We start from the raw sequence: 15704 nt of genomic DNA, 5'->3' as shown, positions 1-15704 counted from the left end.
ACAAACTTTTGCGAAATATAAATGCATTTTACGTTATTAGGAATGTCTCATGTATTTGAAAATATTTTTATTAATATGCAAGCTTTGTTAAACAGGGCCGACGATACGGGTTTCGAAGTGGGGAGGTGGGGAGGGGGAACTATCATCAATTTGTAAAAAATGTCCTGCATATCTAAATTTTTCTTTATATAAAAAAAAAAGGTCCTTTAAAAAAAAAGGCGGCTTAAGCCCCCTCCCTTCCGTCTCTTCTTCCCAGGTGTCATCGGCTCGTTAAATAATAACTTATTTGTAAAAAAACTTTGACGTCAAATGCTGTTTTTAAATTGAGTTTCATTAATAAGTGTAATTACTAATAATTAATACACAAATATTAATTTTTCTTGCAATTTAATGGATTAAATAGCCTAAAAAAAGACTTTGAAGGTTTTACACAGTTTTTTTGTGCAATTATTAAGACATAGTAGGTTTAAAATTTTTTTATTAATTCACAAAAATTCAACATATTAAATTAACTTTTACAAGATTAAGTTATCTTAAGGTAACTTAATCTTGTAAAAGTTAATTTAATATGTTGAATTTTTGTAAATTAATAAAAAACTATATACACAAAAAATACATAAATGCAACTAAAAAGTTTAATTAAATTAAAAAATAACGTAGTACTTAAGTAAATATTTAGTTAAAATTTAGACTAAATTGCATTTTTTTATTTTATGTAAAAATTTATTAATCTTCAATTCGTAAGTTTTCATTGAAAGTATGATAATCTAAAGGAATTAAACTTTTTATTTCCTGCATATTTGCTTTTTTTAATGGGCCTAGGTAACTTATATAAAGGCGTTATTGTAGCATTTACGACAGCTTTGTTTCTTGTACTGCGCTTTTCTAAACACTTCCAGTCATTATCAAAATCTAATTTATTATATATTTAGCCATCTGGTCAATAGTGAATGGCACGTAAATCCGTTACAGCTGGATCACCAACTTTATAGCCTAGACGAATTGATGTGTAATATCGTCAGTTTGAAAAGTCTTTTAAGGAAATATGTCCCAGATACTCAACTTCATAAAGTTTAGGTTTTGTTCTCACTCTTTTAAATGCAGACAAATAACAAGTAGGTGCCCAGTAGGCACAGCGACGTGACAAAAACGTGAATTTCACGTTATTTTGGCACGTGACAATTAGGTGACTTTTAGGTCCCCATGAAATGACCAATTCACGTGATTTATGGACGTGTTTTTCACGTTACTTTTGGCACGTGATATTTAGGTGACTTTTTGGTCCCCATGAAATGACCAATTCACGTGATTTATGGACGTGTTTTTCACGTTACTTTTGGCACGTGATATTTAGGTGACTTTTTGGTCCCCATAAACTGTCCAAAAGACGTGCTTTTTACGTTAATTTTGGCACGTAATATTTAAGCAATAATTATGCTTTATAATTACAATTATAAGTGTTGGGATTCGTGTAAAGAAAAAAAAATTATTGTCGAGGAAATATTTAATACGTATTAAAATACATGGTTTTATTAGTCAGTATATTAGTTCTTGAAATAAAAATTTTTAATTTGTAATAAAAGCTGCACTTTTGTTAAAATATCCTCCTTATATCCAATAAGTAATAAGTACGAAGTCGTAGATCTGCAACTTACGAAGAGCACGCTTCAAACTTATATATCTATTCTCCCATAAAAGCACGCTTCAAACATAATCTAACGAATCAGTAGATATTTTCTTCTATAAGAGCACGCATCAAACTTTATCTAATGAATCAGATTTAGCTGAAAAGAAACGAATAAAATTTTAAATAATAATATGATTATTTAATAATTATCTTAAATCACAAACTTTTAAAACAAACCTTACTTTGAGAGTTGCTAGCTACTTTTGGCAACAAGATTTTCTAGTGTGTTATTTGTTTTCTTTTATCTAAATCATTAAATAATTTTAAGAAAACAATACTACATACAGTGTAAAAAAATAAAAGTCATTTGCCTTCTAATTTTATACTCTAATTGCTAAAAAAGTAAATAAGTATTTAATAAAAAAAGATGTAACAAAAAAGTCGACAGATGATTATAAAAAAAGAAGTACATAATAAAAAATACAAGTTTAAAAAAATATTTTTTATCTATATATATCTAATATCTATCTATAGATTTATCTATATCTATATCTATATAAAGTTAATAACTGATGGGCGTGATTAGAAAAAGACCTGTACTCACCTTATGTGATAACATCTGTGTACTATGTGATAACATGATAATTTGTTTTCTTTGTTTTCCATCTTTTTATATTTGCATCTGTTTCTGCATTAACTTGTTCAACTCACTAGATGCAAAGGTGACAGCCCACAAAGTTGCTTTAAATGAGTAATCTACAAAGTTTTGAACAGCATTAAATGTCATTTTAGAATGCACACAAAAATTAAAACAATTTATAAAAATGTAATAGTTATCACATAACCACAAAGCATTATAGTGGGGATTTTATATCATGATTTTCCTTATCCATGGTCAGATTTTCACCTTGAGGCTCCTTTTGCTGTGGAAACATTCACCACAGCTAAGGAGCCTGGTCTACCCCTAATTATATATAATATATTAAGTATAAAACTAAAAATATGTATAATAAAGTATTGTCAAATTAGGTCACCAATAAATACAGAGTGCTGAAAATTCAACTCAGAATCAAGTTGCATTCACCAACAAGATATGAATTAAATCAAATTCTTGCTACAGAGTGCGATCACAAAGAAGACAAAGAGAGGGAAAAGTGAAATTTCTCAAACTTTATAAGTTAAAAGGTTATTGGGTCTTACTACAGAATGATATTCCTAGGCAATAACATAACAATACCATTGGGTCTTCCTAGTCAATAATATTTTATGCAGAACTTATTATTTGTCATGTAGCTAAATAAATTTAATATTAAATAAGTTATAATAACTTATTTATTATCAAATTAATTACATTGACAAATTTGACAGTCTAAAATAATATACAATATGGTAGAAAGTATACCTTGTAGTAGGGTTTGATCTTTTGTGTGTTGCAATATGAGAATTATCTGCCATAACGTTACACAATTTTGAACTAAGCTTTATAATATATTTATTAAACCTAAATTGATAAAACTTAGTTATAAGATAATATGTTTGGATAAAATATTATATATGTGACATTTTGTTCTTGTCAAAAATGCATTGCGACGTTATAAAATATCTTACGCCCTACTTTTTAAATTAATTATTATAAAATTACAATGCAAAATAATTACATTATTATAAAAGTAAAATTTAAAAGTAATTACAATAATGAATATATAAACTACATATTTCATGTAATCATTATATTTAAAATATCCGGAAAATTGTTTACGGAAAATATCCTGAAAAAATTCAGAATATTTCCCCCCTCATTTTCCCTTTAATTTTGCATTCAGCCAAGTTGTTTCTCAACTTTTTAAAAACTTTTCCTAATTTTTGTATGAATGATGACTAAAACAACATAATAACAAATAGATGAATAATATATACTTGTTATATGTTGTAATAAAAGTTGTATGTATGGAACTTGCAATATAAGTTGTATGTATGGAAAACATTTCGGATATTTGGAAAATAAATAGATAAATTTCAGAATAATATCTGGTATTCCGGGTATATCCCGAATAAGATAATCCCTGAAACTAAATTATAAAAAAATAGTAAATAAAGAATATCTTTCCAAGTTTCTAATCACAGGTTTTTATTATGAATAAAAAAAGTTCCAAAATACACAATATTTTGGCAACGTAACATTCACATTTTAATCAAGTAAAATTGTCACCTGGACAAGGTCACCTAAAATATACATGATTGAAACATGAAGAAGGAAATGGGGTAAGAGCAGGCATCAAACTTTATCTAATGAATAAGTCGATATTTTCTCCAATAATAGCTTACAACACCAAATTTAGCTCAAAAGAAACAAATAAAAACTTAAATAATAATATGAATATTAAATAATCATCTTAAATCACAAATTTTTAACACAAATCTTACATGGTGAGTCACTAACTGTTTTGGCAACAAGATGTTCTGGTGCTATTTCTTTGATCTAAATCATTAAACAATTTTTAAAAAAGCAATGCTATACTTGAGAGAAACTTGCTTTACATATTGGAAGGTCGTCAACATTGAAAGATAAGTAAAATGCAGTTTCAAATACAATAGCATCATAATCATCTTTTTGTGGGGAAAACATCGAACAAATCCGCGTTAATAACCTGTTTTATATTGTACATAATAACAATAGTAATAAAAGTGATATAATATATATAATAATAATTTCATATAACTCGAATATATATATATTAATCATATAATATTTAAATAATATAAAAAAAGGAAATAAATAAGTATTAACCCTTTTTAACAAGTAAAGCACGAGATCAAGATGTCATATATTATAAAAAGATAAAGTATTTAATAATAATATATACATATATCAATAATAAATAACATAACACATTTATTTATTGATATTATCTTGGAAAAATTCTTTAACCTTGTTGATAAAAACCAAATAAAGAAAGAAAATCTATTTTGGGTTTTTATCTAAACGACTCTTGAGTAATAATGTATGCAGAAGTTCTAGAGACATTATTATTGCTCAAAAATCAAGAATAAGTTCTGCTAGAACTTATAATTTGTCCATGTAGCTTACTTAATTTAATATTAAATTCGTTATAACATAACTTATTTCGTACTAAATTAAGTAAGCAAAATGGACAAATTCGCGAGTCTAAAATATTATATCATAAAGTAGAAAAAAAGCATACCTTGTATTTGAGTTTAATCTTATTTGTGTGGCAAATAGGGACGGCAAATAGGGTACTAATTTATTTAACTTAATTTGATATAATTTAGATATTAGATATTACAACTTAAAATATATTGCTCTTTTTAGTTCTGTTTTAAATGCATTGCGTTAAAAGATATTATATAGACCAATTTTTTTTTTAATTACGATAATACTACAATAAAAATTAATTATACTATCATAGAAGTAAATAATTATAACTAATATAATGAATACAAAAACTATACTATAAAAAAATAATTAATATAATAAAAAATATGGTATGGTGGTTTATTCTCCTCCAGCTAATTGCCATACGGAGACCACTATACCATGGCACGCAGAGACATGTTCAGCCCCTAGTAGGGGAGCGTCATTACCGCTCTACGGCCAAGAGTAGAGTGAGTTTTGGAAGAACGAAGATATGTTAGAATGAAAGATAGAAGAAGTCGGGTTAGAAAGATAGCATAAAGAAAAGCGGACAGAAATTGCACACGATGTTAGAGGGTGCAATCGGTGGAAAACATGCTGAAATTAGGTTAACCTAATGACAGCAATTTTACGTATAAATTAATTTTAATTGATACATAACATAATATAATAAAAAAATATGATTTCACATTTCTTATGCCAGTTTTTTTTGAGAATAAAAAAAGTTCCGAAAGACGAGATACATGTTTTTTTTTTTATAAGCATATGAAATTTTTGAAACAGGCTCGGGTATGCTTAAGCAAAAAGTTAAAAGAGGCTCAAAAATATGCTAAAGCTTAAGCATATTTCTAATAAAATATGCTTATTTCAATACTTTCTTAAAGTGTACGCGTTACTTAAGGTTAATGGGTATAAGAAAAATAAAAAGTTGACTTATGCTCTGTATTTGCTTTGGTTTTAATGTAGCTGAATTAATGTTATAGTATGATAATAAAAAATAAAACATATATACTATATACAAATGTTATCAATAAAATCAAAGATATGAACTTCGCATTCCTTCTCGTCCGGACCAATAAAGGTGTCATCTGGAAGAATTTCGTTGGCACTTTCATTTATAGCATCATCTACCTCCACTGGTTGAATATCACCCTGATTTCCTATGGGTTGATCACTTCCAGGATCAATGATGGATGGTGGGGGAACTTTATAACAATCAAGGCCCTCTGGTTTAACTAGCGAATCTTCTGAGCCATCAGAAGTCATTAAACATCCAGTCATCGTCCAACATTTCTTCCTTTGCTTGTCATACTTTGAAGTGTTTAAAGCTTTCCATGCTTCCCCTGCCCAATGTGTAATCAAAATTCGTCTCTCTTTTGCAGTGTAGGGCATTTCATTACTGAACCATCTATCAGAATGATTATCTCTATCGAGCCATTTTTGATGTTCAATGGTAATAAGTCTTTTCAGAGTGGCAGCATATCCTGCGTCAACTGGTTGCCAAAGGTCAGTGGCACTTGGTAGACCGTACCAGAGAAGTCCTTTAGCAGCAGCCACAGCATCTTTAAAATCCTCCTGCATCTGTCCCTTCAAGTTGTCCAGCAAAAGAACAAATTTATCAAGCTTTTGTTCTTTTACAAATGGAAGAAGTGTTTTATCACACCAGTGCTTACAGACGTTTTGGTCTAACCAAGCATTTTGCTGGAAGTAAACGTGAATATCTTTGTGCCATGCTAACTTTTCGTCTTTTGAAATGCGTTTTCCTTGACCTCTAAAAATGATGGCTAGCTTTGGTTGCTCTCCTTCTGGGCGAAACATAATTTGAAGGGAACATTGCCTTTTTTCCAATCCTGAGCCGGGTTGTGAGATCCATGTATTATGTGTTGCACCTTGACCCTTGGGTACATACTCATAAGTTTTCTTACCATGAACAACAAAGGGAAGTGGGCTCTGGTCAACATTGAGCCTTTGTCCAGGTTGGTACCGTCCCCATTTTTTGTCGTAACTTGGATCTTTAGAACCTGTTCTGATACACTTTTCTCTGAATGTGGCATGCCATTTCTGTAATAATGGTTCCATTTCTTTCTTATGTTTCCTTTTGTTTCTTTGTTTCGATCTCATTTTTAACTCTTTTTTTTGTAAAAATCGAACTATAACATGAAGTTTTATTTCCACGTTTGGATCAATGTTTAATTGTATATTTCTAGCTTTACTCCAAAGCCAGGAAAAGTTTACAATATGACCTTTCGATCTGGCTTGTAAAAATTCATTGTAAATAGCTTCGTACAGTTCAAGATATTTTGTGGAACGTCTTCCCTTCAGAAACAATCTGCGATAGGATGATTCGGCATCTTTAATAATAGTTTCTTTTTTTTTAAGCCATCGCGAAATCTGACTTTGTGTTACACCAAACGACTCTGCTATAGTTTCTTGATTTGCCTCATAACCATAGGCGTTAATTGCTTCTGCTTTAAAGGCAGCAGTATATTGGTGGCGTTTCTTACCAGCTAATTGGCGAGACTCTTCACTTTTTTTCATTTCACTAACAACTTTGTTGACTATATTATTGAGCACATCTTTCACTGCTAGAGTGATAAGTTCTTCGTTTCTTTGAAGAACTTGTGATTGTGAATGTTTACAATCTTGTTTGCTAATTCCGTGAATAACTTTAACATGAAAAGCTAGTCCTTGTTGGCTTTTAAATAATTTTTTGCAATGTTTGCATTCAACACTAGTTTCAACAGCTTCTAACGGCAATCGGATTGCACTCATTTCTCCTCTGTGCATAACATTTTTTGTGAAACCAAACGCTGCCAATGTAGGCTGCTTTCTCTTTATTATCTTTGACATTATTATTATTATTTTATCAGTATCTGAAAATAAAACTTAAAAATAAAATAAACATTTTAAATAAGGTATTAAATAAACTACACATTAAAAGCGAGAGAGAGAGAAAAAAAAAGAGAGAAATAAAACACTTCAGAGCGACTTCTAAACTTTATGTTTTTATGTTCAAGTATTGAGGTTTAGGTTTTGCAATACAATGACTTCATTACTTCATTAAGTCATTGCATTGCAAAACATAAACTTCGATTTTTGTTGTTTTTGTTGGTTTAAATTTAGAAATATATTTAAAATCTTTAACTAAATAAAATTCTAATTTTTTAAATAGTTTATCAAGGCTCAGGAATATGCTTACATATGCTTATTTTTTTCCCAAATCTGAGCCTCTATATGCTTATAAGCGTTATGCTTATAAAAAAAAAAACATGTATTTTGGCACGTAACTTTCACGTGACTTTCACGTAAAATAGTAACCTGGACGAAGTCACCTAAAATACACGTGATTGAAACGTGAATAAAACGTTGCGTGCCTACTGGGTGTGTACATATCCCTATTTCGAATGCTTCTTTCAATAGCCGAATGCATGCTGTCGCATTCCATTTATGTGTGTTGGGATACCAAAAATTTTTGGGTGATAGTAATCTTTTTATCTGGGATAGATGTAATAGAGAATTTGTAATCAGTGAATTGCGATTTTGATAGTTCATCCATCACTATATAAAATGCTTCTTCACCAGGGAACACGTTTGCTTTGGTTTCAAGCAGGGCCGTATTTAAGGGGTGGTTCGGAGGGGCAATAGCCCCTCCTGGAATATGTCAAGGGGGCACAAAAATTTTTACGGAGACTATAAAAAGTTTTTGGATAAATTATAAATTATATTAATATTAAAATATAATATTATAAGACAAAATACTAAATATTAGGTAATTGACAATTGTACAATATTGTAAATTGTTATTTGTTTCCCAATCTGCGGAATATTATTTCGGCCTCCGTCATAGATGAGTATAGCGGCGAGCACGGTCACGGTAAAATATATTATACTTATATAGTTATAATTAATATATTTATTATTGATATATAATGAATCAAAAAAAAAAACTTAGCGAAGCCGCAAACAAAAAAAGAAAATTGAAAATTGAAAATAATAGTTCAAAACTTCCAAAAATATTTGATTTTTTTTCAAAACAAGAAATAAAAGGTAAGTGTTTTTAGCAACTGTCGGTTATTAATTTTATGTTTTATAATCTAGCTCTCTAGTTACATTTAATACATTTTTAAAATAATTAATATTAATTTATTTAAAATTACATTAATACAATAACTTCATTATACACTTTGTTGGTTTAAAAAAAAATTAAGAAAATGAAGGATCACCAAGTGAAATTGAGTCTGTTGTATTGTCTAAGAAAACAAGTAGTCAAGTATCACACAACAACACTAGAAATATTAATGATTTACATAAAGCAGGTTCCAGTGATGTTCCATTGTAAGTAATTTTATATGTTTTAAAATATTCCTTTATAATAATAAGTTACATATTTATAAATAATGTTGGCATTTTATAATTGCTGACTGGAACCAACCTTGTATGAAAAATAAATTAAAATTCCAGTATTTTCAATTGTGCCTAATTGTTTTAAAAACTAGCCTGAGATCTATTAAAAGAATCTGTTTAAGTATTTATTAATTTAAATTTTTATTGTCGTTTTAGAAGTAACAATGAAGAAAATGAAGAGGCACTTAGTGAAATTGAGTCTGTTATATTGTCCAAGAAAACAAGTAGTCAAGTATCACTCAATAAGACTGGAAATATTAATCTGGGTATCGATGTTTTACATAAACCAGATTCCAGTGATATTCCAGGGTGAGTAATTTGACAATATTTTTAAATATTTCTTTATAATATATACAATTTGTATGAAAATGTTAGTTATTTATCTTTGTTGACTTGTGTAAATCTCCTATGTAAAATTAGTAAAATTTAAAATTAAACCTAACCAATAAATGTTGTTTAAAAAAAATAAATATCAATTAAATAGATTATTAGAGAATAAATTACTTAAATTTGTAACATATAGCCATATAGGTATAGCAAATATTGATTATTATTAATTATTGTTTTTTTTTTAATTTGTGGTAATTTTAGTTCTGATCCAGAATTGTGGAATTTAGACGAGAAAACAAGAGATTATATTTGTAGAAATGGATTCAGCCAAAATATAAATGCAGATTTTATACATTCCAAAAAAGAGTATCTCATTGTACATAAATCCGGAGGTCATTGGACTTTTAATAGGTACTTAAATAAAGATTGGTTTAAAACTGTATTAGTCAATGGAAAGACATGCCAACGAGATTATTTATCCTAATTAAGAAACAAATGGATCAGTGTATTGTATCCCTTGTTATTTTTTTGAAAACCAGACTGTTTTTTCTAAAAAAGGATTTTCAAATTGGAAATATCCAGAAAAATTGATAAAACATGAAAACTCAGAAGGATATAAAACTTGTGTATACAAAATGAAACAACGGGCAACTGATTTAGGCCGAATAGACACTACAATTACTCGTCAATTAAAAATAGAGACAAATTATTGGATTAATGTGCTAACTCGAGTATGTTCTGTAGTGAAGTCATTAGCTAGTTATGGATTACCATTTAGGGGAGCTGAAGAAAAGTATGGATCTTCTGTTGCTAATATTGGTAATTTTATTATGGCAATGGAATTAGTTGCAGAATATGATCCTTTTTTGTGTCAGCATATTAGTAAATATGGGAATCCTGGTAAAGGAAATACATCATATTTATCTTTTTATACTTATGAACAGTTCATAAGTATAATGTTAGAAAAAGTCCTAGAAACAATAATTAAAGAAGTCAAAGCGGCAACATACTTTTCAATTAGTATTGATTCAACCCCAGATATAACTCACATTGACCAATTTTCTTTTATTATAAGGTATGTATTACCAAATGGAGAACCAGTGGAACGTTTTATTGGGTTCATTGACGATGCTGGGCATAAGACTGAGTCGTTAACTGACGCTATATTTTCTATATTGAAGAAATATAACTTAAATGTTTGTTTTCTTAGGGGCCAGTCTTATGATAACGCCAAAAATATGTCTGGCATATATTCCGGAGTCCAAGCAAGAATTAAAGATGTTATTTCCTTTGTTGATTTTGTTCCCTGTTCCGCTCATTCGCTAAACCTCATTGGAATGTGTGCTGCTAGTTGTTGCGAAGAAGCAAACAATTTTTTTTCATTTATCCAAAACCTATATGTTTATTTCTCATCTTCAACTTATCGCTGGAGCTTATTAAGAAAAATACAATAATTCCACTCTTAAGAGTTTATCAGATACTCGTTGGTCTGTCGAGATGATGCTTGCCATAGTTTGAAAACAAATTGGGCTGGCGTGAAAAAAGCAAAAGAAAAATTTATAGATTGTAATAAAATTCCAGAATTTGAAAATAAACAAAAAAAACGAAAAAAACATTTTGATGAATCCAATGATCCTGGTCATACATTTGATAGCCAAAACAATTTTAAAATTAATACATTTTATGTCATATGTGACAATTTAACAGTCGAACTCAACAAAAGAAAATCTGCTTATGAAAATTGCTTATGGTCTCAGCAATTGAGAAATCAAACATCAGCTTGAGATCAGCGAATGCAACGATAAAACAATGTTTAAAAACTATAATGAGTTTGGCACAGTTGATAACAAATATCGCTCTGGTTTTCTTAAAAAAATGTCAGAAAGGGACAGAAATAAATACTTGCTAAACGCAACCCAAACATGAGCATAGCTGAAATCACTTCAGGCCTGAATACAACAATGGATACACACCAAGTTAGCTGATCAACAAATAGCAAGCTGATAAAGAATAAAAAACAACTCAATTTTATAAAATACAATAAAATTAAAAACTTAAATAAAAACAAACTCAAAGTATAATATTTAAATACAGCTTTATTTTAAAAATATATGAACTAGACCCTTCAAAAATACGGGAAGATGCAAAAAAATTGAAATCTACAAACAAGATCTAGATAAATCCTTTGAAAATGAATGTGTTCATTTTCAAAGTGTATTAAAATTAACCACCAACCCTCCTAAAACCCTATTAGATATGAGTAAATTTATAAAAGAAAAACAATTAGTTACAATTTTTCCTTATGTGGATGTAGCTTTAAGAATGTTCCTTTGTAATTTGGCCTCCAACTGTCCAACCGAAAGGTCTTTTTCTACACTCCGTAGAATAAAAAACTATTTAAGATCATCTATGTCTTCAGAAAGACTTAATAGTCTTGCAGTTCTTAACATTGAAGCTACTCTTACAAAGAGCTTAAATTACTCAGATGTGATAAAAACATTTGCGGCAAAACAAGGAAGAAAAAAAAAAAATGAAGTAATGATTTTTTATATTATAATGTATTTGATAGGATCTTATATATTTTATGTTTATTTTATATTTTATTAGTATATTACCTATATTATTCTGTTATTTTTTACCTAGCAAGAAAATAAAACTGAAGTAATTATTTTATATATTAAAATGTATTTAATAATATGTTATATATTTTATGTTTATTTTATATTTTATTAGTATATTACCTATATTATTCTGTTATTTTTTACATTTTTAAAATATATTAATAATATTTACCAGGCCACTGCATTAGCTTTTTTTTTTATTTTATTTTATTTTAATACTAAATACAGACACCACAAATCCCTATAATTAGTATTAGTAGTATTACTTACCAACTAGTTTTGAATTTAATTATAAGCAAAGTGGTGGAGCAGGCTCTAAAATTTTGTTGCCCACGGGCGCCAAAATCTTAAATACGGCCCTGGTTTCAAGGAAAATATGCATAATAGAAGCAAACTCATTGGATTTAACTCCACCTTCTCCTTAGTGCCACAAATAACAATAGTCATTTTTGGTTTTTAAAATGAAGATAGTGTAATTGTGAACTATTAGCTTTTTCTTATAATAAAGGCTCGATACTTTCAGTATTGGACTAAGCAATATCGCTTCCAGAACTAGGGTATATACATGTTCAGCGTGATCCTAGTCGACCTGTTTTTCTTCTCGTGCTCTTATTTTGCTTTGAATATGTGAAGTATACGCTTCCTCAGAAGTATTGCTACACTTATATCGTATACACAAATCACACTGATCTTTCTTAGGGTGAAAAAAACTCAAATTGTTGTTATCTAATTCTTCATAAAACACTTTGAAAGATAAAATTTGTTGGTCACTGTTTTTGCAATGCTTGGCATATTCTTTGTATAATGCCAATTTAATTTGCCAGATAGGCTCTAGATATAATTTACTTGAAGATGCTCGACAATAGGGGGCTCCTTTTTTGGAAGAAGGGAAAAAAATTGATGTAAACCTTTTTTTTTCATTGGATCTTTCTTATTAATAATTTTGCCTGGCTTTGTTGGACTTACGTCTGCTTTATGCATAGCCCAGTTATGTAAAGTCCATTTACCTATACATAGCGTATTTATAAACATTTTTGTACACACTCGAACTCGAACGTCGTCTTTTTTAAGGAAACAAAAGAACGTATTTGAACGGCGTGATGTTTCATTAACTTGATTCTTTTTGTTTTTTGGGGCAACACTATCGACTAAATTAGCTACGTAATTACTTCTCTGACACCAGTTCAATTCTTTCCAGAAATGATTAAAATCTGATCAGTTACCCATTTTCCTTCTGCGTTTTTTTTTAATCCATAATATTCCTGTCTCTTTTCTCTTTTACTTTTATTTTTTTCTCTTTCCCAATCCTTCTTATCTACCCTTCGTTTTCTTTTCCTTGCGTTATTTAGTCTTTCTTTCTCAACTTGTCCTTCTTCTTTTACTTCAGTACACTCCTTGTTAGTATCACTAGGAATGACACAACTACTGGGCAAGTCATTTTCATTATCTGGTCCATAATAACCGTTATAACAAAATTTTCTGTACCTTCAATATTTGTTTTACTTAAACAAATTTCAGTGGTATAAAGGAACTACAGTTGTCCTTATCCAAATTTTCCTTTTCTTGAAAGTACTGTGATAGAGATTCATTTACACTAAAATTTTCAGTGTTCGAAAAAATATTTTGTGCACAGTGCACTGTTGCGGAACGGAAAAAATTATCATCGTCATTTATATCTGAACTTCTCAAAGTAATAATAGCTAATTCTATTTCGTTATTAAGGTTTTCTATATAGTCAGTGTCATTATTCAGTCTATCAGTTTTCTATACAGTCAGTCTCATTATTCAGTCTATCAGTTACGATATTGTTGCTATTACTATCGATCATCGACAAAATACGACGAGATCTGGAGTTGGGATAGATAAACTGAAAATAAAAAGGGAATGTGTAAGCAATTTTTTAATAGAAAATGAATTCAATCAAACTAATTTAGTACTTCAAGTAATTCAAAAAATAATTCTGATCAAAACTTCTGTCTCTTTTAAAATAAACAAATTAATACTTAAAAGCTTCTATGTCTCGTTTAAGTTATATTAAGATTAATATTATAATTAATAACTATCACTTGTTTAAAAATTCAATAAAAATACATTACTTCCATTTTGGTAGAGTTATCCATTTTGCACTTTCAAATTACAGCCAACACACTCAAAATACAATAAATTTAAATGAGCTAAATTTCTAACCTACAATGCTGTTCAAAAATTTAGCACACATAAGATTTAAGTTTCATTTTTCTTCTTTTAATTGAATTTTTAGGCGGTAAACTTCTTATGCCATTTCAGTTTTTTTTTTTTTTACAGTTAATTAAAACATACCTTATACAGAAAAAAAAATAGAAAAAAAAATTACGTTAATTTAACCATCTATTTTTAACTTAAACAGAGACCGCTAATTAAAGCGGTGTAAAAAAGTTCATAAGTTTAGCACACTTGCACTTCTATTGTCTTTTAACTGCCGCTCTTTACTTTTTGACGTCAAATTTTTACTAAAAAGTAAATTTAACTATCCATTTTTATTTTTTAACTGTACAAAAGCTTCTAAGATATACATATTATGTATTATCTCATTTGAAATAAACTTGGTATTTTTCGCTTAAATTTTGTCCATAATTTGACCAATAAGATGGGAAAAAAATCAATTAGTTCTGAAATAAAACAGCGTATTGTAGGACTACACCTTGGTGGTTTCAACAGTTCTGAAATTGCTCGAACTCTGAAAAAGTCTGTATCTCGTTCATGTGTACTCAGAACAATTCAAAAATTTGAAAAAACTGGCACTACTGCAGACAAAAACCGATCTGGACGACCAAGAATAACAAGTATCACCGATGATAATAGTATCTATAGAATTGCAAGAAAAAACCCTAAATACTCAGCCAAAGAGATTGCACAAGAAGTAAATTTGGCTCTAAAAAATCATATCTCAAGACAAACTGTAAATAGAAGATTGATTGATCGAAAACTTTGTTGCTATATTGCTGCTAAAAAACCACTGCTTAAACTAATTGATCGGTTAAAACGTATCAAATTTTGTAGAGCTATTTTAAAAATGACTAATTATGAACTAAAAAGAATAATATTTAGTGACGAATCAAACTTTACAGTTATTAACCGAAAGAACAGAGTGATTATCCGAAGACACTATAATGAGAAGTTTCGTAGTCGCTTCATTGTGCCGCGACTACAAGGTGGTGGAGGTTCTTTAGGCATATGGGGTTGCATCACTTATGACGGCCCAGGTCTCTGCTACTTATACGTTGATTGTATGGATCAACATAAATATATAGAAACGCTTGAAAATCATTTAATCCCGACTAGAGACATCTTTTTTAGCAATAAGTCGGAGTGGCAGTTTCAACAAGACAACGCTCCTTGTCACAAGGCGAAAACGGTGACTATTTGGTTTCAAGAAAACAACATTAAGGTACTTCAGTGGCCAGTTAGATCACCTGACCTTAATCCAATCGAAAATATATGGACTGTACTGGACCGCAAACTCACTAAAGCTCCCGTAACATCAGCTGAACATCTTAGGGAAAGTTTGAAAGAGTCGTTCGACAGCTTA

General features: G+C 29.3%; 2 protein-coding genes and 1 long non-coding RNA gene across 3 annotated transcripts; 1 reads left to right on the top strand and 2 right to left on the bottom strand.

The window, feature by feature from the left end:
• Positions 1–1486: 1486 nt before the first annotated feature.
• On the bottom strand, positions 1487–2327 carry LOC136086042 (uncharacterized). Its single transcript, XR_010641345.1, has 3 exons — positions 2232–2327; positions 1870–1932; positions 1487–1784 (listed from the first exon to the last, which is right to left on the bottom strand). It is a non-coding gene; the product is annotated as an uncharacterized LOC136086042 (long non-coding RNA).
• A 3465-nt stretch (positions 2328–5792) lies between these two features.
• LOC136086458 (jerky protein homolog-like) lies at positions 5793–7631 on the bottom strand. The gene has a single exon (XM_065808755.1). It carries the CDS (start codon positions 7629–7631, stop codon positions 5793–5795), a length of 1839 nt encoding a protein of 612 aa, XP_065664827.1.
• A 1079-nt stretch (positions 7632–8710) lies between these two features.
• LOC136086457 (zinc finger MYM-type protein 1-like) lies at positions 8711–10969 on the top strand. Its single transcript, XM_065808754.1, has 5 exons — positions 8711–8828; positions 8990–9116; positions 9342–9494; positions 9777–9954; positions 10055–10969. The coding sequence occupies exons 1-5, from the start codon at positions 8711–8713 to the stop codon at positions 10967–10969; spliced, it is 1491 nt and encodes a 496-aa protein (XP_065664826.1).
• The last annotated feature ends 4735 nt before the right edge of the window (positions 10970–15704 follow it).

Source organism: Hydra vulgaris, chromosome 10, assembly GCF_038396675.1.
Source record: "Hydra vulgaris chromosome 10, alternate assembly HydraT2T_AEP".
Lineage (NCBI taxonomy): Eukaryota > Metazoa > Cnidaria > Hydrozoa > Anthoathecata > Hydridae > Hydra > Hydra vulgaris.
Note: the sequence above shows the minus strand (reverse complement) of the source record. Positions and strands in the feature narration are given on the sequence as shown.

What these genes read in the sequence shown, in the direction of transcription:
- LOC136086458 (XM_065808755.1), bottom strand. Translation starts at nt 7,631, where the DNA reads ATGTCAAAGATAATAAAGAGAAAGCAGCCTACATTGGCAGCGTTTGGT.
- LOC136086457 (XM_065808754.1), top strand. Translation starts at nt 8,711, where the DNA reads ATGAATCAAAAAAAAAAACTTAGCGAAGCCGCAAACAAAAAAAGAAAA. An exon ending in TTCAAAACAAGAAATAAAAG is followed by an intron (nt 8,829 to 8,989) that starts GTAAGTGTTTTT and finishes AAAAAAATTAAG; the next exon opens with AAAATGAAGGATCACCAAGT. An exon ending in ATAAAGATTGGTTTAAAACT is followed by an intron (nt 9,955 to 10,054) that starts GTATTAGTCAAT and finishes TTTGAAAACCAG; the next exon opens with ACTGTTTTTTCTAAAAAAGG.